This window comes from Otolemur garnettii, unplaced genomic scaffold (genome assembly GCF_000181295.1).
Source record: "Otolemur garnettii isolate 467f Iridium unplaced genomic scaffold, OtoGar3 scaffold00018, whole genome shotgun sequence".
NCBI lineage: Eukaryota > Metazoa > Chordata > Mammalia > Primates > Galagidae > Otolemur > Otolemur garnettii.
This window is the reverse complement of record NW_003852413.1, coordinates 19,027,185-19,054,929: the sequence shown is the minus strand read 5'-3', so window position 1 is coordinate 19,054,929 and position 27,745 is coordinate 19,027,185. Positions and strand designations below refer to the sequence as shown.

At 41.9% G+C, this 27,745-nt stretch overlaps 1 protein-coding gene across 1 annotated transcript in view; it reads right to left on the bottom strand.

Moving 5' to 3' along the window:
• Positions 1 to 9,597: 9,597 nt before the first annotated feature.
• LOC100948498 (leucine-rich repeat-containing protein 37A2-like) overlaps positions 9,598 to 27,745 on the bottom strand; it is a 31,725-nt gene continuing 13,577 nt past the window's right edge. The window contains exons 6-14 of the mRNA XM_012802873.2: positions 24,344 to 24,415; positions 23,678 to 23,752; positions 18,766 to 18,884; positions 16,745 to 16,880; positions 15,091 to 15,394; positions 14,411 to 14,515; positions 11,641 to 11,705; positions 10,060 to 10,164; positions 9,598 to 9,685 (exon numbers count right to left, since the gene is read on the bottom strand). Of these exons, the coding sequence (XP_012658327.1) occupies positions 9,598 to 9,685; positions 10,060 to 10,164; positions 11,641 to 11,705; positions 14,411 to 14,515; positions 15,091 to 15,394; positions 16,745 to 16,880; positions 18,766 to 18,884; positions 23,678 to 23,752; positions 24,344 to 24,415 (1,069 nt within the window). The remainder of the gene's footprint in view (positions 9,686 to 10,059; positions 10,165 to 11,640; positions 11,706 to 14,410; positions 14,516 to 15,090; positions 15,395 to 16,744; positions 16,881 to 18,765; positions 18,885 to 23,677; positions 23,753 to 24,343; positions 24,416 to 27,745) is intronic.

The window sequence follows — 27,745 nt, the reverse complement described above, 5'->3', positions numbered from 1 at the left end:
CTGGTAATGGAACCTCTTGTTTTGTTTTAGGGATGAGCCTCCTTCACTCCCTGAGATTTTGCTGGGATTCAATGGGTTAAGGCCCCACACCAGGATTTCCTGTGGGTATGGCTGGCCAATCAGCATCTCCTCTCTCCTGACCCAGGGTTCAAGCTGGCCAATCAGACACCTTTTGAGGGATGGAGCTATTTCCTACATAACAACATAGAGTTGGAATGGCCACCTTTGCAGAGGTGGAGTGCCATTCCTCCCAAAGCTGAAGCCAACACAGAGGAAGGCAGAGCTGACAAATAGATGGTGAGAGGATAAAGTCTGAGCCATGGATGCAGCTCTAAGCCCTTAGGCTTTCCTGTTATGTAAGCTAGTATAATGTATACCATTTTTTGTTTAAGCATGTTTAAATTATATTTCTTTCACATGGAACATAAAGAGCTCTACTTAATATGTCATCCTTTTTTTTTTTTAATATGGGCAGGTTATCTATCCCCCAGCCTCAGTTTCTTCTTCTGTTAGTTGGGAAGAATTAGATCCACCTCACAGGGAGCTATATGAATTAAATAACATGTATACTCATTATGTGATCACTATTTGTGACATTAAAAACTATTTTTGTGGGAGACACAGGATTCGTTTGCTCTGTAAGCAGTGCTTGGTGCACACATGCATTCAGAGCCCCCTTGCTGCAGCCGCCTTTGAAGAATCTGTAGTCACAGATTGGAAATCATTGCTCCAGAGGTTGCCTGTTGAGCAGAGCGACTTGTATTCTTTTGTCCCCATTTGATCTGTGTGTATTCTTTAAGAGTGTAGTTTGGTATTACACAGTTCCCCCACCTCATTCCCTCCTTAACTGGCCTGGTACACAGTTACTTCCAAGCAGGATCTCTGTCATGTTATATTGGTTCTCAGATATTCTCGGAATCCAGGTGCTTGGAAGTTGTGCCTTCTACAGAACACTCACTTCTGTTTATAGAACTAGTAAGAAAATTGCAACAAGAACTATGGCTGCTGTTTATTCCTGTAGAATAAAATCACAATAATCCACACACATCTTAGAAAAATAAGCTGTCAACCAGTGCATGACAGCGGGTTTTTTCCTTTAATATTTTTTTTTTTTGAGACAGAGTCTCACTTTGTCGCCCGGAGTAGAGTGCCGTAGAGTCATAGCTCACAGCCACCTCACTCTTGAACTAAAGCAACTCTTGATTCAGCCTCCTGAGTAACTGGGACTACAGGTGCCTGCCACTACACCCGCCTGGCTATTTTTTTTTAGAGACAGTCTCGCTCTTGCTCAGGCTGGTCTCAAACTCCTAAACTCAAGCAATCCACCTGCCTCAGCCTCCCAGAGTGCTAAGATTACAGGCGTGAGCCACTGCACCTGGCCTTTAACATTCTCTTGCTGCTTACTAATTCACTTTGTTGCCCAGAATCTCTTAAGAGCAGAGCAATAACAGCAGGACCTGATATATTTAAGCTGTGAAAAAAAATTAAATGTGAAAGCTTAATAGCTTAATTTAAGTAAATTGCAAAGTGATTTCCTGGGAACCACTGTGCCCGTACAGTGACCTCATAAGGGGATACCAATTCCCAATTTAAAAAATTTTTTTCTTAAATACTTAACACAAAACATGATAGACAAAAATGTATTTGGCACTGCAGGCTCCCAGTCGACATCTCTGAAGGCAACCACCGTTACTACTCCTTGTCTGTCTTTCCAGAGACCAGCTTCATACAACACAATTGTAATGATGAAAATCCTCTACCATACTATCCAATAGCTATTAGCCACGTGTGGCTACTGACTGCTTGGAACATGGCTAGTGTGTCTTAGGGGCTGACTTTTAAATTGTATTTAATTTGTATTTAAATTTATATTTAAATGAAAAGGAAAAAAGAAAATAAATTTATATTTATACTTAAATAGCCGTGTGTGGTTAGTGGCTACTGAATTGGACCATGCGGTTCTGTACAGAGTATGTACAATACACACGCATGCTACATCTTGCTTTGTTCCCTTAACAATGCCTATATGTGTCTTGGAGATAGATTGTTCCAGTCTGCCTCATTATTTGAAACTTCTGTGTAATATCCTCTTATAGTCTTTGAAGGCAATCCCTTCCCCAGCTTGGAGAGTCATGGGTCATCACTTCTTACAACAAGCTTTTTACTCTTCCACATACATCATAACCAAGACATCTTAAAACAACCCTGGGTTCCCTACTCCCCTGCTTTTGTCACCCTGGGCCTGAGATAGCTTGACATTGAACAGTCGCTTTTAGGGGCTGAGGAAACAACTTATCATGAATCACTGCCCTAAAACACACTTTCCACCCACGTGGCCTGTGCCTGGGATACAGTGGTAAAGGTGGCATTCCTTGGGGTTAGTGGCAGCTCTCTCTAATGGTGGTTCTCCTTTAAAAAGCAAAGTTTTCTGGGAAAGGCAGCAATTAAAGTAGGGCATCTGGGGCTCATCCTGTTGCTGCCATGATGAGAGGGGACAAGGGGCTTTGTGGAGCATAGGGGATCTGATGGTGAATCTCACTGTTCTTAAAGTTGTCCTTAGGCCCCTGTGGATCCCTGATTAGGTTTGTGCCTTAGACAGCCTTCCTCTTAGGGTATTTTTCAGGTGATAAGAATATTTCCAGTTGTAAATTTTCTCTAGGGAAAGAAATTTGACTAACCTGTTCTGGTGTTTACGCATTTTTTCTGGAGGTGCCTATAAAGAAGCAATAGATACAGGATTTGGTATCCAACAGATCTGGGGACAGATTCCAGCTCCAAACAGCACAGTCTCTTTACAGCTTAAGGAGGGAATTCTTAGGACTATGTGCCAACCTTTCGGAAAAATCAGTCTGTATTTCATAAAGGATCACATGGGAGGTTGAAGAACAGTCTAGGAAGTACTCAGTAATATTCAGTGGGGCTGCATGGGAGGAAGGAACTGTGGTTCTTACCTTGTCAGGGTCCCTGACCAATGGAGACCTGTGGTAGAGTCCTCACAGGGACAGACACTATCTTTCACTCCCGCGCAGTTCCAGGTAACCACTGCATGGGTGGGCCCAGGCGATGCAGCAACCAAGCCAGGGTTCTTCACCCCTCTCCCTGCATTCACCACTTGCCATAGTCTCACTGTGGGTGGAAGGTCCTCTCTTATCCCCAGGCTTTGAACTTGCTCCTGTGACTTCCTTGTCCATGGAATGGAAGCAGAAGTGAAAGCATTCCAGTTCTGCATTCTGGCTCCCAAAGGCCTTCTGCCTGTCCACAGGCACTCACGTGCTTCCACTCGCATCACGAGAGGGGTAGCTGCCTCTTCAGCCTGGGCCTCAGAATGGACACAAGTGAGACAGCCGCCCACTGCTCTGCAGGCCTGCAGGAAGCAGCAGAGCCACCAGCCAGCACAGCATGAGAGCTTAACTACAGCAGAGAACCTGCATGCTCCTGGGAGTCATCACCCAACCCACTGAGTTAGGGAATGGTTTATGACATAGCATTGTTGTGGCAATAGCTGTAACTTCATTAAAAGGTTACAGGTTGAGCTGCTACCATAAAGACCCAGCACAGCAGTGGGTTAAATAAGAAGTATATTGAGCTGTCCTACCAGTGTGTCAAAAACCCAGGCTCCTTCTACCTTCCTCGGATATGGCCCTCATCCTTAGAAACCTTCATTCATATTGCTCACAGGTTGAAGGCTTCATTTCCTTCAGCCCTGCAAGCCCAAATGCTCCACAGGGTGGCGCCAAGCCCTCTTTCCAGCATCATCCCAACACTTTAAAGACTCACCTGCAACCAGTTCCCACTCCTGCTCTAAGCCTGAAGGTTTTTCCTCTTCTTGAATTGGGGTCCTCCCCTCCCTCCATCCTCCAGGTCTCACCAGCAACTCACTTCCACCAGGACATAAGAAGCCAGAGCTGGCTGAGCCTGGTGTTCCCCAGGAGTGAGAGGCCCTGACCTGGGGGTAAGGGGTAGAGGGGCACTGAGCAGACACAGCCAGTTGTTCCCACTGCTCCGCCCTGCCTCCCCCACCCTCACCTCCCTGCTGACCTCCAGCCAAAGAACCTCGCTTCCCCCCACCCTCTGTCATACTTCAGTAGTTTAGTCAGCGTAAAAAGGCTTGTTCGAACAGGTCCCTTCGACTGGGAGATTGACTCAGGGGTCAGCATGGGTGTTGTGAGGGTCAGCCATTTAAGTAAGCTTCCCAGGGATGCTTGAGCATAGAGATCCATTGACTGTATTTTCAAAATTGTATTTCCTTGTGGACACCTATCTGGTAGCTCTTTTATTATTTATTTTTTTGAGACAGAGTCTCACTATGTTGTCTTTGGTAAAGTGCTGTGATGTCACAGCTCATAGCAACCTCCAACTCTTGGGCTTAAGCGATTCTCTTGCCTCAGCCTCCCAAGTAGCTGGGACTACAGGCGCCTGCCACAGCACCCAGCTTTTTGTTGCAATTGTCACTGTTGTCTAGCTGGCCGGGTTCAAACCCGCCACCCTTGGTATATGTGGTTGGTGCCGTTAACCACTGTGCTATGGGCACTGAGCCTGGTAGCTCTTTTAAATGGAGTTTACATTTTCTCTGCTACTGTCTGACCTGCTGACCACCCAGCTTTCAGTCAGGTGAGAACATTCCAGATCAAACTATGGATCAATCCCAGGTGTTTCTCTGATTACCTCTGGAGATGACTGCATGTCACCTGCCACCCAACTAAAATGACATCCTTGTATGACTTAGCTAAGTCTCTACCACATTACTACTGCCCCTCTTCTTTCACAAAGCCCTGGGCACTCATAAACCGACCCAAAAGGGGACCCTCCGAGTGAAGTGGAGCTCCTCACACACCTGGATGTGGAGCCGGGCTGCAGTGTCAGGTGGGTCTCAACACCCATTTCCATCCCTTTCTAGGCAGGTGCTGGGAGCCCAGGAGCCACATCTTAAAGTGCCTTGCCCACAGGGTGCTGCCAGTAGACTCATGTGAAACTGGGAAGGTGGAAGGAGGTAGCAGCAGATGTGTAGGCTCTAGTGGCCAGCTGGACTCCTCATTCCCGTATCCATCACCCACTGGGGGCCATGGGGCTGCAATGACCTCAGCAGTGTTTTCCCCAAGTTTCTTGACTCCTTTGATTCTCCAGAAACCAGCTGTGATAAAGCTACCTGAAAGCTGGTGGTACAAGCTCCCTAACCCCCAACTTTCACCATCTCTAGCCCCTTTAATGATAAGCACCAGTTGCATATATAAACGCCCTATCTTGAGTGGCTTCTGTTCTCCTGCATATGGTAGTGTGACATAGTAAGAAACATACATTTGGTCTTTCCTGATATAAAGCTCTGAAAAGCCTTTACAGTTTCCTGAGGGATAGGGGTGCTAGGAGCATCTTTTGTTCCAATATTTTGTCCTTAACCCTGGGTCCTGACACAGAGCTCTTAAATGCCTTCAATTTGGGGGGTGATAGGAGCATCTTTTGTTCTAATGAGGTGACTCTTGGTGGGCTCTTGGATGGGGCTGGACCCAGAAAGACCAAGCCATGACTAGAAGCTCAGAACCTTTAGCCTCACTCCCCATTCTCTAAGGAGAGGAGTGGGACTGGGGAATGAGTTAATAATCAATCAAGCCTATGAGATGAAGCCTCCATAAAAATTCCTAAAACGGTTTGGAAAGCTTGCAGCTTGGTGAACACATCCACGTGCCAGTGGGGTGATACACCCTAACTCCGTTGAGGACCTCCCCAGAGCTTCCCCCATGCATCTCTCTATCTGGATGTTCATGTGTACTCTTTAAAATATCTCTGTAGTAGATCGGCAATAGTTAAGTAAAATGTTTTTCTGGATTCTGTGAACCTTTCTGGCAAATGATAGAACCCGAGGAGCGGGGTATGTGAACTTCCAATTTATAACCAGTTGATCAGAAGCACAGAAGACTTCCTAGGCTTTTGATTGGCTTCTCAAGAGGGGGCAGTCTTGTGGGACTGAACCCTTATCTGGTGGGGTCTGATACTATTTAAACTGTCGGACACCCATGGAGAATTAGAGAATTGCGTGGTGGGGGGGGGACCATCCCCCTAGCCCTGATCTAATGACAGTAGTGGTAGAGAAAAACAGTTTGCTTTTTTGTATATGCAGGTAGTTTTAGAATATGTCCACAAGCTCTTTGATTCTTCTTTCTTCAAAAGGTGAAGTCTAAATTCCCTCCCCTTGAAAGTGGGCTGCATTTAGTGACTGACCTCTATTCATGTTATGTGGCAGAGGTCTTCTGAGGCTAGGTCATGAAAAGGTTAACTTCTGCCTGGCTTTGTCTCTGTCTCTTAGAACACTCACTCTGGAGGAGGCTCACCATCAAGTCCTGAGAACCTTCAGTCAAATAGTGTGTGCACAGGCCCATTTAGGGGAGGAACTGAAGCCTCCAAGAACTCACCAGTGTGTGAGTGAGTGAACCACCTAAAGACAGATACTCCAGAGAAATTCCATTTTCTTTACGGACTCTCCCTAGACCACGTAACCTTCCTTCCTCTGCTACATTTCTTTTCAGTATTATTTTTGCTCTAATCATACATTGCCTCACTTCTTCATCTTTTACAAAATGTCTCATTTCTCGGACAGTTTTCATAGGAATCAGTGAGGATTTTCATTTATTTAGTAGCTGTTGGCCTTGTATCCACCTCTCTCTACCTCTCAGGTCTCACTGAAGAGAGCAAAGTAGAATCTCACTTTGGGGAGTTTTAATTTAGAAGTACGGTAGGGGGCAGCACCTGTGGCTCAGTGAGTAGGGCGCCAGCCCCATGTACCGAGGGTGGTGGGTTCGAACCTGGCCCCGGCCAAACTGCAACAAAAAAATAGCCAGGCGTTGTGGTGGGCGCCTGTAGTCCCAGCTCCTTGGGAGGTTGAGGCAAGAGAGTTGCCTAAGTCCAAGAGCTGGAGGTTGCTATGAGCTGTGACACCACGGTACTCTACCAAGGGGGACAAAGTGAGACTCTGTCTCTTAAAAAAAAAAAAATAGAAGTACAGTAGGGTAGCATTTAAGATTAACAAGCATTGTACAAATTTGAGATAGTGTTTTACACAAGCCTCACTTTGTGTATCAAATTGGAAATAATGTAATTATGACAAAATAGGAACCTGGATTTGCCTGGAATCCTGGCCCAGAGTCTGGGAAGCCCAGCAGTACAAGATCTCTAGTCTTGGTTTACTGTTAGCTTCCTGTTTATGTCCAACACTCACAACACCCCACCCCATTGCAGAGTTTGAGCTGGCATGTGGCATTTCTGTCCTTGTGACTTAACAGTGTAACTAAAGAGCTTCTTCGTATTATGCTGGCCCAAGCTGGTGCCCAATATACTGTAGCAGCCATTATCCCCAGTATTATTATTATTATTGACTCTACACTGGTAGTAATGGGTTCTACTTCTCTATCTCCATATACCCTCTAGCACGGAAGAGTAATGATTAAGAGGCTTGGGTTAAAACCCTAACTGGTAGTTTTGGATGTGTGGCCTTGGGCACGTGGGCAGGTTACCTACTTTCTTGGAGCCATTTCTTTATCTGATGGTCCTATGGATTGTTGGGCTAAATGATCCAAGGCTGTAAAATGCCTAACCCAGGGCTTGCCACCAAGTAAGCAAATCATAAATGGTTGCTGCTCCTTCTGCTTCCTGTAATTATTACTATATAGTTTTGTGTTTTAAACTTAGTAAACTTTTTTTTGTTGAGATAGGGTCTCACTCTTGTCACCCAGGCTGGAGTGCAGTGGTGTGATCATAGCTCACAGCAACCTCAAACTCATGGGCTCAGGGGATCCTCTTCCCTCAGCCTCCTAAGTAGCTGGGACTACAGACACAATTCCTGGCTAGTTTTTTTCTATTTTTAGGAGGAACAGGATCTCTACTAAAGCGTCTCTTGCTCAGGCTGGTCTTGAACTCCTGAGCTCAAGAGACTCTCCTACCTCACCCTCCCAGAGTACAAGGATTACAGGCATGAGCCACCATGCCCAGCCTATAATTTTTTAATTTTTTTGTAGAGATAGGGTCTCACTATGAATTCTTGGCCTCAAGCAATCCTCCCACCTCGACCTCTCAAAATGCTGGAATTATAGGTGTAAGCCACCATACCTGACCTTCAGTAAGTGTTTGATGGCTCACCAAAGTCAAAACACAGAGAAAGACACTTGTTTTTCATTCTTGGTAGGGAACTTTTGGAGGTCACTAGGGCAAGCATCAATAGAACAAGTATGGCCAATGCGATAGTACTGTACTAGTACTCTGGGAGGATAGTACTAGTACTCTGGGAGGACAAGGCTGGTTGACTGCTTGAGCTCAGGAGTTCAATACCAGCCTGAGCAAAAGTGAGACTCCATCTCTACTAAAAATAGAAAAAGAGAGAGAGAGAGAGAGAGAGAACAGATGTCTCTCTTGTCCAGCATTAGTGAACGGATCGGCCAGGTGGGGAACTGAGGGGTGTTCAATTTGCCTAGAGCCTTCGCCAGCATACACTGTGTGGCTTCTCTAGGGGTTGGTGTGTTGTCCTGTGGTACTGACTGCTCTTCATCTCTTATGATTGTACTGCCAGCATTCATTTGTGGTCAGTTAAGTACACTGTCAATTCTTGTTCATTCAGATTTTCTTTTACTCACTAATGTGTTTAACTTTCACCAACTTATTATTAAGTGATTTATTAATGACTTTTAAAGATGGAGTAGAAGAACCCTTGCATCTTCTGCAAAATGGCACTGTGTTATTACTTGGAACAATGCAGCCATGATCTGCCTTGGGTGAGGCAGAAAGTGGGTAGATTTGGCGCAGGGTGATGCTGGGCGTGCAGAAGGGTCAGGAGAAGCTAGGACAGACCATGTGAATGGAGTAACAGCCCCAACAACATGTAAACACTCAAGGAGGGCAGTCTTGGGAAATGACTGCTCTCACACATTCTTCTGTACCTTATCCTTCCATCACCTTCCTAGTAGCTATCCAAGGGTTGGGATTTTTAAAAAGAAAAAACCAACAAAAAAACCAATGTGAATTTTCTACCAGCTTTAAAGGGTAAAGGACACACATTCACGCACGAATTTGGGAGCCTGGGAGAAAAGACAGGACTTGACGCAACAGTGCAGGTAGGCGTAGTGATCCAAACATTTCTGGCAACCCCACCCATCCTCTGAGTGGTGGCAGAAGGTGGAAGGTTCCCTCAGGGCAGGAGGTCAAGTACGTTGTAAACGACTGGTTCTTAATGGACCAGGGGAGAGAGCCCCAGAACAACTGTACTTGATTTAAAAATTGGCACCCCCTCTCCAGGATGTCATGTTTTCAGGTTCCCGGAGACTGACTAGACTGGGAAACGAGGTGGGGGAGCCCCTGTGCGTCCTCTGCCCACAATGCCTCTTGTGGAGGTGTTGGCCAGCTTGACGGTCTCTGGCTTCAGTCCTGCTTTTCTTTTCTATGTCCCTTGTTTTGCGTGTATAAATATTTAACTATTAACATTTAAATTTCTTACCAGCTGGCTGGAATTGGCAATAGATGGTACACGTTTTTTGTATGCGAAAAATAAGTATCTTACAAGCAATGCTGAGATGCCAATATTAGAAAATAAAATTTGCAGGTGGCCTTAGGCAGGCTGGGTCACTCTACGTCCTCCCCCTCTGGCGCGGTCTCACTTTCACCACCTTCAGCAGCCGACTCTGCAGGTGTTGCTGTTGATGTGGGCTCCCTGGAATAGGAAGACAATGGCAAGGCTTTTACTCTTAAAAGGAGCAGTTAAACTTCTCATCATCCCCTTATTTTAGATAAGATTTTTTGTTGAGCCGGAGTCTGGCCTGGCTAGATGTTGTGAGCAGCTCATAGTAACCTCAAACTATGGGGTCCAAGTGATTCTTCTGCCTCAGCCTCCCAAGTAGCTTGGACTACAGGCACCTGCCACAACATCCGGTTACTTTTTCTATTTTTAGTAGAACTCAGGATAGTTTTGAACTCTGAGCTCAAGCAATCATCCTGCCTCAACTTCCCAGAGTGCTAGGATTACAGGTGTGAGTCACCATGCCCAGCCATTTGAGATGAGGTTTTAAATTGTCCCCAGTCATTTACCCTGCATCCTTCTTGTAAATCTCTTCCTCATCAGAAGACTCCTTGTCATGCAGCTTCTGTGCCATGTTTTTCTTGCGTGTGGCATTGAGAGGTCTGTACATATCCCTAAGCCAAAGTGGACGCCTTAACCAGAAAAAGCCCTCCTAGAAAAGAGAAAGGCAGGTATTAATTCTGCATTTCTCCTGTTTCCTCTGGCCACAGCACTGAATCTTCCTCAAATTTACCTGGCTTTCACTCTGCCCTGAGCATCTCCTCCGCAGAAATCCGAAAAAGCCCCTTGGGGAAAAACACACACACAAGACAATGAGCGATTCCTGCCATTTCCCAGGTCTCCCACCATGTACACCTCTGGTTTTACTAGGACTAAATTTGTACTTCGCTCCATAATCACAGTGGGGCAACATCATTATGGACCTGGAATCTTGAAAATAATTTCATGGAGAGACTTCCAGAAGCTCTCCATGTCTGTTTAAGAGGGCCTCATAATGTCCCCGGGGTGACCTTTGTGCACGGGCTGGCATGAAGTATAGGGAGGATTTTCAGCCCCACTTACCTCATTGGCCAAGTTCCTTTGTACAGTGAACAAACTGTACAAACACACAGGCCAGAAGTACTTCACTTTTTCCAGAAGCATTTTATATCAGTCCCTTTCAAACCTAGTATCACATACCACATTTGCTGATGGTGAGGGATAAGGTGCTTCTATTCTCCTAGAAGCTTTATCCTATCAGGTGAGTCACATCAAGCACATGCCTGGGTCCGGCTAGCAAAATTATCTGTCTCTCAGATTTTCATACTGTAGGCTGTCACTGATGAGTTGTAAAATCAGTTTAAAGGACAAAATATTCTTCTTGAATATGGGCAGAATAGAAAAAAAATCAGAGTGCACTGTTTCCGAAACTACTCATGTCTACACAGCATGTGTGTATTGATTTGTGATATAAAATGTGACTCACAGCCCAAGTAGAGTATAATCAATGGAGAAGTCCCCACCTGAAAAGGGACCACCCTCTTTCTGACACTCAATAGCACTGGGCCCATGGAACAAGGTAATCTCCTTTTCTCTATCTCCATTTTCTTATTATAAAAGGAAGAGACAAAGTATCATTTAAGGTCTCTTCTAGTTAAAGTTCTCTGAGGTTTGGATAAAAGGAATAGTGAATGGAGACCCCAAAACAAGTAGAATGAGAAGGTAGGTTTTCCTGCCACTCTAGAGGAAGGATTCATATATTCTTGAAGGAGCCTTGAAGGAGACTAACTCCCTTGCCCCTCGCCCAGAGCCTCCGAAAAGGCCTCTGGCCTGGCCTGAAGCCCACTACTGGAAGGAACAGGCACAACTACAACCCCCGCCCCCACCTTCCCTTGAAGGACTGGTGACCGCAGATTCGTCCTGGCCACTCTTTCCAACTCAGCTTTGTCTGGGGAGCTAATTTTGCGGGAGTCAGGCAAAGCACTAAGGCAAGTAAGTATTCTTCCTGCCTCTGGCAGTTTTCTCACTATAAAATGAAGGGATTGAAATAGATGAAGTTCTAAGTTCTCTAGTTCTAAAATTCTATTTTAAATTGCCAGACCAGTATTTACCTCCTTGAGCCTTTTGAGCTTGAGGATTCTACATCTGTCCCTGCTGCTTTTCTATGAGAATAAATCTGTTTTGGAAAAAAACAATCATGATTATACATCATAATGACCAGTATCTCCCAATCTTTGTTCATTCCTTTTAAGACTTACCAACCCAGTGAGATAACTTCTATTTATTTATCTATAATTTTTTTTTTTTTTTTGGAGACAGCGTTTCAAGCTGTTGCCCTGGGTAGAGTACTATGGTGTCACAGCTCACAGCAACCTCAGACTCTTGGGCCTAAGCAATCCTTCTGCCTCAGCCTCCCAAGTAGCTGGGACTACAGGTGCCTGCCACAACACCCAGCTATTTTTTGGTTATACTTGTCATTGTTTGGCAGGCCTGGGCTGGATTCAAACCTGCAGCTCCAGTTTATGTGGCTGGTACCCTAGCTGCTTGAGCTACAGGCGCTGAGCCAGTTATCTATAATTTTTTATTAGAGATAGGGTTTCACTCTGTCACCTGGGTTAGTGGTATGATCATACCTCACCTGTAGCCTCAAATTCTTGGGCTCAAGTGAGCCTCCTGCCTTAGCATCTTGAGTGGTAGCTGGAACTACAGGTATGCACCACCATGTCTGGCTAAAAAATATATTCTCTGAAGACAGAAATTCTTTTTTTTTCTTTTTTGTGCAGTTTTTGGCCAGGGCTGGGTTCAAACTCACCACCCATGGTATTTGGGGCTGTCGCCCTACTCCTTGAGCCACAGGGGCCGCCTCAGAAATTCTTTTTTGGAGACAGTCTTACTCTGTTGCCCTGGCTAGAGTACAGTGGCATCACTGTAGCTCACTGCAACATCAAACTCCTGGGCTCAACTGATCCTCTTGTCTCAGCCTCTAGAGCAGTGTTTTTCAACCTTTTCACGGCACACTTGAACCTACAGTTAAACTTTGGCAACACACTTAAATTATGTTGATCAAAGAAAAGAGTAAAAAGAGAATATACTTACTGTGCTTTGAGCTTATTTTGAACATAATTTAATAACGTTATTTAAAAAGTTTTTCATGGCACACCTAAGATCCTGTCATGGCACACATGTTGAAAATCACGGCTCTAGAGTACGTGGAACTTGAGGTACCATGACACCTGGCTAATTTTTCTTTTAGTAGAAACGAGGTCTCGTTTTTGCTCAGGCTGGTCTCAAACTCCTGAGCTCAAGCAATCCTCCCACCTTGGCCTCCCAGAGTGTTAGTATTATAAGCATGAGCCATTGCACCCAGTCTGAAGACAGGAATTCTATCCTGTTTAAGGGTTCTTTGACTCTTTCCTTGGCATTTGCAGAGAACTGGTTCCAGGATCCACCCCCCCCCAATACCCAAATCCAAGGAGGCCAAAGTCCCTGTATTAACAGAGGTTGATTATCCCTAATCTGAAAACCTGAAATCCAAAATGCTCCATGATCTGAAATTTTGAGTCCCAACATGACGCTCAATGGTAATGCTCACTGGAGCATTTTGGATTTTAGATTTTCAGATTAGGGATGCTCAGCTGGTAAGTATAATACAAATATTCCAAAATTTGAAGAAATCTGATATCTGAAACACTTCTGATCCTGAGCATGCAGATAAGGGCCACTTAATCTGCATATCGGATTAAGACAGGGAGCCACTTGGTCCAAACAGCTCTACTCTGCTTCATTCTGTGCTGACTTTGGGGTTCCTTTCTTGGATAGACATCTTTAAGAAAATTGTTTGCCACATTTTTAAGTTCTCAGTGGAGGGAAATGCTTCACCATAGCCTCCAAGAAATGGTGACAAAACTCACAGAGGGACTAGGCCCAGGAAGGCTGGAGTATGCAGAGAAGGCATCAGGAAGAATGATGAACTTGAGTTTTAACAGAGTCACAGAATTTCCAGGGGCAGGGTTAAGTAAGAGAATTTTGGATGGGTAAAGGCACAGATGAAAGCAGGGATGGGCATGATGTGACTGGGGTATGGTGTGGGCCGCTTTGGCAGGAACAGAGGGCTGCCACAACAATAGAAAAAGTAAATTAAAGTAAATTAGGTTGGATTGGTAGGGTTAAAATCATGACTGTCAGCTTATTAAACCATTCTTTAATATGCTAGCACCTACCTGTTGGGAAAAGTAACAGGCCATTATGAAATTGAACAAAAGGTAAACACAGGCAAGCTCCAGGAACAGGCCACTGTAAATACGACACACCTTGGAGTAGCCGGTGCAAGGTTTAGCTGAGGTGCTTGAACTAAACCTGTTTAGACAATGCCTTGCATACTGGAGAAGGAGGATGCTACCTGAATCTAATGAATTCTATAAGATGACACTTCTATCTTTTGCTGTGTCCTTTCTCCCCAGGGTGATGACACCTCCGTGAGGGTGGAGATAATACATCTCTCATCATTTTAGCAACAAGGAAAGAACTCAGTGGTAGAATGAGAGTGATCAGTGAGTACATCAAATTATTGACAGTTTTGGGTTGGAAAAATTTTCCTAGCACTTCAACTTTGGCTTTCTTAAACTTAATTTCTCTGAATAATCTAGTGGTTTGTTATATTGGTTTCAGTTCTACAGAGATCTTCTGGGAGAGAGGTTACTTAAAAAAAAAAATCCTTGGTGTATCTTGCAGTAAAAGAACAATGCATACCTTAGTCTTAGTGACAGAAGAGGAATGTCAAGTCATAGTAGGTGGGATAGTGGCTTTGATTTTCAGTTCGTGAGTACTGAATCTAGTATGAAGGATGTTATTCTGGAAACCTGAATTAATTATTGTCCTTACCTCAATGAGACAGAAAATTATAATCAAAATCATCACTATTACAGTCACAGATATTGCCAAGATGAGTTTGTTGTTATAGCCATATCCTGGAACTCCTTTAGTGAGCTAAAAAAGAGAATGAATCATTAAAAAAACAACCAAAGAGGTGGAAAGAATGAAATCTAACTATACTTACCCCTTCAAGTAAGTAGCTTATAGGTTCTTAAAGAACATACCAAATCTAATGTGTTACACAATCTTACTATTAAGCATTTTGTTCTACATCTTCTTTATCATGAGTTCATGTCTGCTTTATTCTCTAAATGAGCAAAGTGGGCGCTCACTGTCATGGCCAAAATTACATGGTCAAGATAAAATATGGACTTGTCTACCTGGGCCTTGCTGCAGGGGTGCTTTCACAGAATATCCTAAACCAAGGGTGTCCAACCTTTTTTTCCTCTGCCACACATGGGAAGAATAAGAGTTGTCTTAGGCCATAGAGTAAATACACAAATACTAATGACAGCTGATTAGCAAACAAAAAAGGGGGGGGGGTCTGTGCATACTTTTCATGATATCTGACACCACAGTTAAGTAACAAAAAGTCCTCACAAAATTGTCATGTGGCCCATAGGCTGCAGGTTGGACACCCCTGAAATGATGGAAAAGTCCAGGTCTCGTGTTTCCGTAGTTATACTCACCTCACTTGACTCCTGCTCTTTCTGTTCAGTCTGGGCTTCTGTGCTCTCGTTGATGTAGTTATCAGTTTTCCATTGATCCGTATCCCATTCTGCCTTGGATACTTTTACTTCTTGCTGCTCACTGAGAAGCTTCATCAGGAGCCCTGTTCTAGAGATGAGCTTGGCACAGGCCAGTTGCACATGGGTCTCAGAGCAGTCCATTTTCAAAGTCCGGATAACGTGAGAAATGAGCCTTCTCACATCGTTGTTGGGGATGAGGGATCGGAGCTGCTGGTTTAGCTGCATTTCAAATTGATCACCTGGGGATGCGAGCAATGGGTAAGTGAAGCTTTTTTCCATGTTGGGTAAGTCACTGCCCGTGTTGTGGTATTCCCACAGAGTTTCATTGATTTGTTTAACAGTTGGTATTAATACTGTAGACCCACCGCCATCTATAGCAGCAGCATTCTTATCATTTGTACTTTCAGAGATAGTTTCTTCAGGTATAGCAGTGTTTTCCATAAAATTGTTTTCTTCAATACCATTTCCTAGAGGGGATACAGTAGTGACGTCTGTAACAGATTCTGAAGGAGCAAATAATTCTGGAAAAGGATTCTCCTGAGGATTCAGCTCTTCTGAAGATGAAAAATCCCCATGCGAAGGGGAATTTATGAGGCTCCTTACTGCAGAGAATGGAGGCCGGTGGACAGGCATCTGTCTATGGAGCACAGTTTCCTTTCTGAACTTTTGACTTAGTTTGGCCGCAGGTGTTCTGTGGGCTACATGGGAATGAGGTTTATGAAAGCGGTATTTTTTTCTGGAATGTACGATTGGTTTACCAGCTTCCATACTTTTAACTCTAGCATTTGCATCTTCTAAAACAAAAATGGTGTAGCTCATGTCTTTGGATTTGTTTTTAACCTCAGGCAGGGATTTTGAGGTGGCAGAAGGAGAAGGCATGCCGATATACTGTTTGAAGAAAGAAGAGACAGCGGACTTATGCGTCTGCGTGAATGAGGGCTCCGTGTGGAAGGAACTTCCCACAAACTTCTTAGGCCTCTGCACCATGTCAAACTGTGTCATTTCACTTGGGATTGGTTTCCCAAGCATTTTTTCTTTGGCAGCTTTCTTCGCTACTGGCCAGGTCCCCTGTTTCCTCTTGATTCTTGCCTCCTGTATGAGCTTTCTCCGTAGGCTCTTGGGCCCTTTGAGGAACAGCTTCACTCTCTTCAGCATGCTGTCTCCGCTCTCACTCTCCGCCAGGCTATTTTCCTGTGATTGAGCAGCTTCCAATTTTTTGGGAAAGATTTGGCGTTTAAATTTGGGACCTAAAAGGCCAGACTCCATAAGCATGGCCGTTTTTTCTTTCTTTTTAACCTCATCGATTTTTTCTTGGATTTCTGCATCTAACAAATTTTCCAGGAAATAGAGCTTCCTCAGTTTGTTTTTGTAAGCGGTATTGCTGGGTAGAGGTTCAAGAGGCTGAGCCTTTGTATTGTTTTTCGCATGAGTCAGGGACTTGTCTCCTTCTTGCACATTTGAGAAAAGCAGTTTAATGAATGGTAATAATGTCGATTCTACATCTTCTAGATTTCCCTCTGAGAAATAAGGCAATATGTAATTAAGTGCACTAATAACATCGCTTTCATCATTGAAGTCCATCTGTTCGTTCATGAAACCCGATAAGCCGACAGCAGTTTTACTTGCGGATACCTCTGGCTCAATGGTCAGCTCGGTGCTGGTGTGCTTCTTCCGGGCTTGTAATACCTTCATGAGCGGTCCCTCTGCATTTCCTACGCTTGCTTCTTCAACTGTCAAAAGAGAAGAGACTGTTTTTGATAATGGAAGGCTGATGGGATAGCTTTTTGTCAATCCATAGCCATATATCCCAGTCAAAGAAATTAGGAGTCAGCAAACAGGTGAGTGCCACTTAGAGCGGAAAGAAAGAAACCCCTGTTTAAACCTATGAAATGGCAACAACAAAAGGAGAAAAAAACATCTTTGGGAAAAGTGGTTAACTACTCAGAACATTCCATAATGTGACATATAGTCACTCTATTTAGGGTTATTCCACTGGTCCCCAACACCCACTCGCCCAGCACTCAGTAAATGCCCAAGGTGGAAGAACTGTGCTCCCCACTCCCGGCTGAACCAGCCTTTCTGCAGCCCAGGCTGTCCTGCCTCAGATGTGGAGGGGGCACGCTTGTAGATGACTCTGATGAAAGACAGTCCTCGGAGGGGACCGAGAGAAGAGATGCTAATGTGGAGGCCCCAATCCTATTGCTAAGAGGTCCTTATCTGGACATGTCCTTGTCCATCTCCCCACCCAGTTCCTCTTCTTGGCCCCTGCTCTCATGTATCCTAGCACCCATAATAGGAGGTTCTGCATAGAAAAAACACTAGGTTCATCCTGGTTCTTTCCTCAGTTTGGGCAGGGATCTGGGGTGGAGGCTAAGAAGTTTTTAATTTCCAGATTACACGCTTATGTGGAGTGTTCAATAAATCTAAGGAATAATAGCAATTTTAGATAAACCTTACTTGACTTCCTAACATGCAGAAAGGAAAAAGCAACTTTTGTCAGATGCCCATTTTGCTTTCATTTCATTTCGGTAATTCCCAGCTTCACTTGTGGAACCATCCAAAGCTTCTAACCGCATGAAAAGCAAGTACACCATTGTGTAGCTGGGTTCCTGTCCAGAATTAAAAGTTTCTGTGGTGGTGGTGGTTAAAGATCAGAGGAGTGGGTAAGCATCACGAGAAATGAGGAACATGGGTGGTGGAGAACCCAAATTTGGGGACAAAAGGCCTGAGAATAGGCTACAGCACTTAACACCTCTGATCTTGTTTTTCCTCATCTGTAAAACAAGATTAAAAATGTTTGTTCTGTCTACTTTCAGGGGAGAAGAGAATAATGTAATATAATATGTGAAAAATTGTTTTGGAAAGTAAGCAACCCTGCACTTATATAAGTTGCAAAGTGTTATTACTGATTATCTGTATCACAGGTAGAGATCTGTATTCAAGTTGTCTGGAGATGAAAGCAGTCACATTTTGAAAGTTATGAAGTTAGTGCTAATAAACCTAATATGTAGAAAAATACTTAAAAAGCACCTGAGTGTTTGTTCTGTGGATATAAAAGCTTTAGATTTAGAGCAAGTTCAGAGTTGGACAGCCTAAGAATGGAAAAGTCCTCTGTTTCTTTAGAAGAGCCAGGTAGCAATTTCTGGTTATGCAACTGGAAACTCTCAGGCTCCAAATATCACATGTACTCTTTGTAAAAATAAACAAACCCAAACCCGATCTACACCTGTCCTATAAGGCAAAGAGCACGTGAGACCTAATGGTTATAAAACCAGTTTCAAACTTTGATGAGCTGTATAGACAAGTTATTGGTGGGGGACAAAACACCAAGCAGAGACACAGTACAGAGTGTGTGGCTGCTAATGTTATATATACCGCCCCCTTCTACTCCTTCCTCTTTGTCCTTTATGGATGTGGAATAGTTACATTATTAAATTATGTAATAATAACTGAGAACTTGACTTTCAGCCAGGGAGTAGTTCAGAAATACAGGGAGTTTAACTCTGAATGAATAAATAAGAATAAAGCAATTCCATCATTAGCTTAAAAATTCTCAATTAAAAATTTAAGAAACAAAATAAAAATTAAAAAAATTATTAAGCAATTTAAACTCACAACAATCTTCTGTGCTGTTTCCCATACATGCATCACAATGTAGCTTCACTGTCTTGCAGACAACCTCAATATTATTTTTAAATTGGCAGAGGCAGCAGGCCATATGGCTAGGTAAGATTCTATAAATTGAAACACAGAGAATTAAATTAATGGTAAAGGGATTACTTCAGTTGGTAGAAGAGGGAGGGTGAAGCTACCGCAGGGCTAGGCAAAAAGAATTCTTGAGGAATATGGCCTGATCAGTTGTTGGGTAGGAACCAGATAGCCAAAAGGAAAGGAGACAGAGAGATGGGTGAACATAGCAGTGGTTATGGTATGCCTAGAGTACAGATGATAGAGATTAGAGGTGCCAGGCATGGTAGCTTGCACCTGTAATTCCAGCTACAGGGGAGGCTAAAGCAGGAGGATTGCTTGACTAGGGTTTGAGACAAGCCGGGGCAACATAGCAAGACCCTGCCCCTACAAAAAAAATTTTTTTAATTAGCTGGGCATTGAGGTGTGCACTCGTGGTCACAGTCACTCAAGAGAGTAAGGTGGGAGGATTGCTTGAGGCCAGGACTTTGAGACCAGCCTAGGCAAGATAGCAAGACCCGATCTCTTAAAATAATAAATTTTTACAAAAGGAATTAGAATTGGGTGACACTGATTTGTAGTTTAATTCAGAAGTTATCTTCTCCCAATGCAAAAGTCTCACTTTGGGTTGAGAGGACACAGGAGGCAGACTTCTAAGAAGAGTCTGGAGGCCTCAAACTTCTGGAGTCCCTTTCTCAATTACTGTTGGGAGTGCAAATATTAGAAATTACTCTGGGCATAAATAACAGCTTAGTTGAAACCACATTATAAGGTTGAACAATGGGCGGCGCCTATGGCTGAGTGGGTAAGGTGCCGGCCCCATATACCGAGGGTGGCGGGTTCAAACCCAGCCCCGACCAAACTGCAACAACAAAAAAATAGTCAGGCATTGTGGCCAGTGCCTATAGTCCCAGCTACTTGGGAGGCTAAGGCAAGAGAATTGCCTAAGCCCAGGGAGTTGGAGGTTGCTGAGAGCTGTGATGCCACGGCACTCTACCCAGGGTTAATAAATGAAACTCTGTCTCAAAAAAAAAAAAATAAGGTTGAACAATAATGAAGATTACATTGGCCAAATGTGGACTTCAAAAGAATAATGATGATAATAAGGTACAACATAATTACTATAAAGAAGAATCCATGGGGCGGCGCCTGTCGCTCAAAAGAGTAGGGCGCCTCTGGCCCCATATGCCAGAGGTGGCAGGTTCAAACCCAGCCTTGGCCAAAAACTGCAAAAAAAAAAAAAGAAGAATCCATGAATTCACAATGATACTCAAAAGGAATAATGCCAGCTAATAAATGTAGAAGGAATGATATAATTAGAAAAGTATCATTTTGCAAACACAATAATAATTGATTTGGATAAGGATTATCACTGATGCACAGTTGGGTAAAAAGATGTTTTGAAAGCAGGATCTTCACTGATCTCAAAGCATCACCCCAGAGATTATTTATACTTATTATTGTTTCTTCTTAGACTTTTGTCTAAGATCAAATGTATTTACACACATTAATTACCAATGAAAAAAATGACTTTACAATGGAGAGCTCTAGAAGATATCACTTTGTTATCAAGCAATCAAACTTAGCACTATGGGCCACCTGAAGTCATGAGACAGGAAGGACACATTGTCTATTTATTAATAGTATTGTGCTTAAAAATGTTTTACCTGAATCTAATCATGAGGAAATAGACAAATCCGGATTGTGGGAGAATTTATAAAAACAACCCTGTTAGACTCTTCAATGCATGAAAAAACAAGAAAAAGTAGACAAATATTTTAGACTAAAGGAAACAGAGACATGACATGTAATGCCTGATCTTTGATTGGATCCTGGATCAAAACAAAACAGATTTAAAGAATATTAGTAGATTCTGGCCAAGACAGAATAACAGGGACATTGTACCTCTGGCCAGAAGCAACCAAAAATACCAGACAAAAGATAAGAAACAACAGTTTTTAAGACACTGGAATCAGGCAATGAAGGACAGTGATCTCTGTAAGATGTGAAATAAATGAAGTGAGTCCTGTGGCTGCCCTAGTTTATTTCTTTGAGTTTCCAGGTCATGGTGCTAGGAGAGGAAACGGGTGGACTCTTTGATTAAGAAAATGGAGCTGAAAGTCTGGGAAAACCAATGTGGCTAGAATTCACATAACAGAGTACTAGAGAAAAGAGGCACACAGAGCATGAACTCTGGAGATACACAGAGCGATCTCTTGAGTGTTCAGCAAAGTAGTGATTGGTGCACGTGTATGAGGAAAGTACTTGAGGCTAGGAAAATAACCACACAAAAGGATTAGAGGGGAAATAATTAGATGTTGCTCAAGATTAGGAATACTGCCTGTCAGCATAAGCTAGAAAGGAAAACCTCATGATTCATGAAGCAAGATCCAATATCCAATAGAAAATTACCAAGATCCAATAGAAAATTATCAAGCATGAAAAGAAGCAAGAGAATTTGACCCATATTAAAGAAACAAAGCAATCAATCAGAACCAACTCAGAACCTACATGGATAGCATGAGCAGGCAAGGACATTAAAATAATTACTTCAAAAACTTAAAACTTCCCAAAATGAAACACAAGGAGAAACAAAATAAAACATGAACAGAGCATCAGTGAGCTATGCAACAATATTCTGGGCCATAAAACAAATTTTAATAAATTCAAAAGCATTCAAGTCATTCAATATGTGTTCTCTGATCATAATGGAATTAAATTAGAAAACAACAGAAAGATCTGAAAAATCTCCAAATATTTGGAAACTAATCAAGTTTTCTTTCCTTTTTTTTTTTTTTTGAAACAGGGTCTCACTCTATTGCCCAGGCTACAGTGTGGTGGCATCTTTACAACTTGCTAGAACCTCAAACTCCTGGGCTAAAATACTTTTAATATAATGAAAAGACAGGCCAGGCACGGTGGCTCACACCTGTAATCCTAGCATTCTGGGAGGACAAGGTGAGTGGATTGCTTGAGCTCAGGAGTTCAAGACCAGCTTGGGCAAGAACAAGACCTGTCTTTACTAAAAGTGGAAAAACTAGCTGGGTGTAGTGGTGGGTGCACAGCTACTTGGGAGACTGAGGCAAGAGGATGAGTTGAGCCCAGGAGTTTGAGGTTGCAGTGAACTATAACACCATGGCAATCAACCCAGGGTGACAGTGTGAGACTCTGTCTAAAAAAATAAATAAATAAAATAAATAAATAAATAAAATATTTATTTATTGGCGTCATGGGTGGTGCCTGTGGCTCAAGGAGTAGGATGCTGGCCCCATATGCTGGAGGTGGTGGGTTCCAACCCAGCCCCAGACAAAAACTGCAAAAAAATAAAAAATAAAAAATAAAAGAATGAAAAGACAAACCATGGAGAGAAAAGAGAAAAGATAGTTACTGAACACATATCTGAAAGACTTTTATCTGGACTATAAAAAGTACTCTTAAAACTAAACAAGAAGATAAATTTCAGTTAAAATACAGGATCAGATTTGAACAGATAATACAGAAGATATTTACACATGAATAGATAGATATTCAACAGCATCAACTATTAAAAATATGCAAATTAAAACCACAAGGAGATTCCACTACACATCTACCAGGCTAAAATACTTTTAATATAATGAAAAGACAGGCCAGGCACAGGCCAGGCTATAATTTTTTAAGAAAACTGAAATAGAAGGATCTGCGGAAGATCTGTAGCAACTGCAACTTTCACATTGGTGGTGGGAATGCAAAATGGTACAGCCCCTATAGGAAAGAGGTTAGCAGTTTCTTAAAAGGTTAAGTATGCACTTAGGATGTGATGTAGTAGTCCCACCCTTAGGTACTTACCTGAAAGAAATGAAAACATATGTTCACACAAAGACATGAGTGTGAGTGTTCTCAGCAGTTTTCATAATTGCCAAAAATTGGAAACAACCCAAGTGTTCATAAGCTGGTGAAGAGATAAGCTGATATATCCATACAACTGGAATACTACTCAGCAATAAAAAGGAATGACCAGTTGTCCCTTGGTATCTGTGGGGAACTGGTTCCAGGACTCTGCAGATACCAAAATCTGTGAATGCTATAATATTTGCATCTTCATTGTACTTGAAATCATCTCTAGACTACTCTTAGAATACTATGTAATACAGTGTAAATGCTAAATACATTGTTGTTATATTGTATTTTAATACATATTACTATTATTATTTTTAACATGGGAGCCTGACTCTTACATGCAAGCCAGTCTCTCTCTCTCTCTCTCTTTTTTTTTTTTTGCAGTTTTTGGCAGGGGCTGGGTTTGAACCACCTCCGGCATATGGGGCTGGCGCCCTACTCCTTTGAGCCATAGGTGCCACCCTACACATATTATTTTTTATAGTTTGTTTTTTCCAAATATTTACCATCTGTGTTTGGTTGAAGCTGTGAATGAGGAGAGGACTAAGCGTACTGACAGATACAACATGGATAGTAATATAATCTCAGAAAAATTATGCTAAGTGAAAGAAGCTTAACACAAAAGGTTACATACTATATATGATTTCCTTTGTAAGATAACCGGGGAAAGGCAAAACTATAAGGACGTAAATCAGATTGTGGTTGGCAGGGGCTGGTGGTGGGAGGAGGGGACCGACTGCAGAGGAACGTGAGAGGCCTTTTTAGGGCGCCAGAAACATTCTATTTTGGGAATGTGATGGTGGTTATATAATTATACGTTTGTCGAAATTCATTGATTGGTGCACCTAAAAAGAGTGAATTTTACTGCATAAAAATTATACCTTACAAAAACTGACTTAAGAAAATACAAACCTAAAAAAAGTACTAAGTGAAAATAAGTCTAAGAAAAGAAATAACTTACAGTTTTTCCAACTCAAGAGTTGTCATGAGGATGTTCTCGACTGTTGTAAGTGGGGCTTGTGTTGTTCCCATGTCTCTGAAGGAGAAAGTCCAAACAGTCGAGATATTAACCCAATAGAAAAATTCTGTACTTAAAAAGATATTTCTAGGACATGTGATTACTGCAATTTTGGCTTCTATATAAAACAAGCCAGCTCAAGAGTTTATTTGCCATAGATGATTATAGAACTCTTACTAAAGAAATGTAATTATGTTTATTTCAGCATCAAATTAATGACATTGAATAATAGAATTTATACACTTTTTAACCTTTATCTTCCCATTTTCTTATTGGATTCACCTCCCTCGATTACTTTATTTTTTATTTTTAAAATATGAATACCTATTCTTTTTGCTTTCTGGGATAAATGATATTCCTACATGCACCTATATATATTATATCTATATACATTCCTCAATGCTACTGTTCTCTTTCCCTGCTGGCTGTCTTGCCCATCATACATCCTTTCTTAATCTCTTTTCTTTGCCAATAACCTTTTTTTAAATAACCAGTTAAAATGTAGATTATGACTTTTTAGCCTAAATTCAACCTATTTAATCTTTGATGAAAATAAAAAAAAAACAGCAGAAACAATCTCATGATTCATGAGATGAGCGTAATACTTACAGATATTTTAATGCTGGCAATTTATAAAGATATGAATCTTCAACAGTTGTCAGAGGATTACGATTGAGAATTCTGAAAAGTGCAATGGAATGAAAATTACCTGCATTTCAATGTAACTCCACAAAAAGTTTATATTCATTTTTTAGTATGGAACTTGTAGGTAAAAAAATAAAAACATTTTCTGTTTTTCCCTTAAGTCACCCTAAGACTCTGCCAAGCACTTTTCCTTTGGGAACTACCCAGGTTTCTTATGCCAGTTACCCTCCATAATTTGAGGTGTTCGTCTTTCATCTTTAGAAAAATGTTTTAAATCCCTGGTTTAATTTATCTGATTAAGAAAAAAATGGACCAAATCCTTGGCTTTAGAGCTAAAGAAAAAGGGATAAATCTAACACAAGGGAATTCTCTGCACTGATATTTTTGTATCACATCACAGCCTTCGTTACTGTGCTTGTAATCCCCTGTGTACTCATCAGTCTCCTGGACTGTCAGCCCCTTGAGAGCAGGGACCACAACGTATTAACATTGTCATACCTATGCCTGGCATGGTGCCTGAAATTTACTAGCTATTTAATCAATGTTTCTTGAAAAATAGCATTTTATTTAAACATCAGTAAAATGAATAAATTAATTTTTGATGCAAATTTGTATTCCAAAATGCTGGAACAGATTTTCTTTTCCATTCTTTAAAGCAGACAAACAGAACAAAAGAGAGAAATAGGAAGGAAGAGAGGAAAACCTGCTTTTAGGTTAACTCTACTCAACAATTATTAGTGTGCTTCTGCAGAACATTATAAAAATAACAATTATTATAGTTAATATCCATTGGGCTGCCAGTCCTTTGTGATCAGCATTTCACATTTAGTCCTCACAATAAGCTTCCATGGTAAATATTATTCTGTCTTTTATAAATGAGGAAACTGAGGCACAGAGAGTTTATCTAACTTGTCCGAGACCACCAAGCTAGTTAAGAAGCAAAGCTGAAATTCGAAGTTAGTTCTGACTGCAAAGCCCGTATTTATCTTCTCTGAAGAAAAACAGTTTAAAATAGCTGTTACTTTAACCTTAATTCTGTGAGAACTAAATATAAGATGCCTTTCTAAACTTCATCTATCCATCTGGGAGAACCTCTTGAGAATTACATTTCTCTTTTTACTCCTTTTTCCTAATCACTTCCTGTGATTAAATATTTAATTAGCCCATGGCCACAGAGCCTTTAGAGATTTAAAACCATGTTGTAGGCTGGGCATGGTCACCCACACCTGTAATCCTAGCACTATGGGAGGCCAAGGAGGGTGGATTGCCTGAGTTCACGGTTCAGACCAGCCTGAGCCAGAGTGAGACCCCACCTCTAAAAAAAAAAAAAAGAGCTGGGTGTTGTGGCAGGCACCTGTAGTCCCAGCTACTCAGGAGGCAAGTACTCTAGTCTGATACAAGAGAATCGCTTGAGCCCAAGAGTTTGAGGTTGCTGTGAGCAATGACACCAGGGCACTCTACTGAGGATGACAAAGTGAAACTCTCTCCCAAAAAAACAAAACAAAACCATGTGGTAGGTGACAGCAGTGAAAATGGTGGAGTAAAGACATCTGAAAATTCATCCCTTCATAAAAACAACAACAAAAATATGGCTGAAATGTCAAGAATCAACATTTTCAGAACTCTAGAAATTTAACCAAAGTCTTGCAGCAACCCAAAGAGTGTTTATTCAGGAAAAATGGCTAAATTTCAGTAAGAACAATGAGATTTGTGTTGTTTTAGCTTCCCCTAGACCATCTTTTGCTCCCCAGCTCAGTAGTAGCCTTAAAAATAGCCTACATCTCTAGTACCAGAAGGAGCAGAACGGAGCCAGAGCTCCTTCAAAGCCACATTCCCAATTAACTGTCATTATTTGACCTGTTTGTTACATGGAAGACCTTCCTGGAAAGGTTTGCTTTTTTTTGACCTAAGAGGCTGTTTGTGGAAGACAATTATAGGAAAAGTGTCTTAACATGGCAGCTACGTGAAGCAATGGGTAAAAGTTGGCAAACAAAAAAGCTTAATTAAAAAGCTTAATAGAAAAGGCCGAGGAATGAGATGCCCATAGGAACTCTGAAATACTCCAATATTTCCTTGGGAAACTGGAAAACCATGAGTCATATTCCTTGAAATCTGGAAGGTCATGTATATATTAGGGCTGTGAGCATTGTCCAAGACCAGAGAAGTCCCTAACCTCTCATCCATGGCTGATTCTGAGGTTCTGCACAAGCAGGAAATGAAAGCTAAGGCAGAGCTATAAAACCATCTTGCGGAGTGCTGGAGGTACACCCTAACACGCACACAAGCCCCTGGGAAAATCTCGGAGATTTGGTTCTAGGCATTTAAGGAAATCTCTGTTCATTCATCAGCTGACCACTAAGCTAACCTAGTAGATTTTAGTGGCCACACATGACAACGAATACAAGCCTTTACCAAATTAGTTCCAAAAAGTCACTAAATAAATTAATAATAACTACTATAATAAGCAGCACTACACACCAAACCCTGGGGGCAGGTATTTGATTTCTAGAATTGTTACATTATACGTAGTATTATTTAAAAATATCTAATTTTCAACAAAAATTTATAAGGAGCACAAAGAAACAAATTATGGCCCATGCACAGGGGTGGATGTTGGGGGTTGGAAATCAGTAGATACTATCATTGAGGAAGTCAAGATGTTGGGCTTACTAGACAAGAATTTAATTCAACTATTTGAAATACCTTCGAAGAGATAGGGAAAACATTTAGTTCTATAGATTAAAATATTAAAATATGAAAGCAATGTCATATCAAAAAGAATATTAATAGATGTAGAAATTATATATGTATAAAAGAGAGATAAATTAGTTTAGATCCTCCAGATCAAGGATGGGCACACAGAAGCCTAAACAAATACTAAATGAGAAACTTTGCCTTTTTGGGCCATGTGGTCCAAACATCCATCATGAGCATAATTGTTCTCAGGATGGGGTTTATACAAAAAGAGATGTAACAGGAAATTTATTAGCTACCTTAGGACAAATCACTAAAGAGACTAAAATAAGGTGACACAACAAAAGTCTCTAAATTCCTTAGCTTAAATGATTAAGTCTCTAAATTCTTTGACCTTTTTGTTACAAGCCTGCAACTAAACCCCAAAATACAGTAGCATGACACAGATAAATGAATTTTGTAGCCTTGCCTTTAACATTTTGATTTTCACCTTCATGTTGCCTAGAAGGTTTAAAAGCCTTGATGAATACCTGTCCACCTCCAGTCCCATATGGCCTAAAACACTTCATGGATGTAGGTCCTTTTGGCTCTTCAGTTCTCTTGGCCACGAGGGTCCCACCAAGGGCCTAGATGGAACCAGGGCAGGGGCCATACCACCCTAGCTGTTGGAGC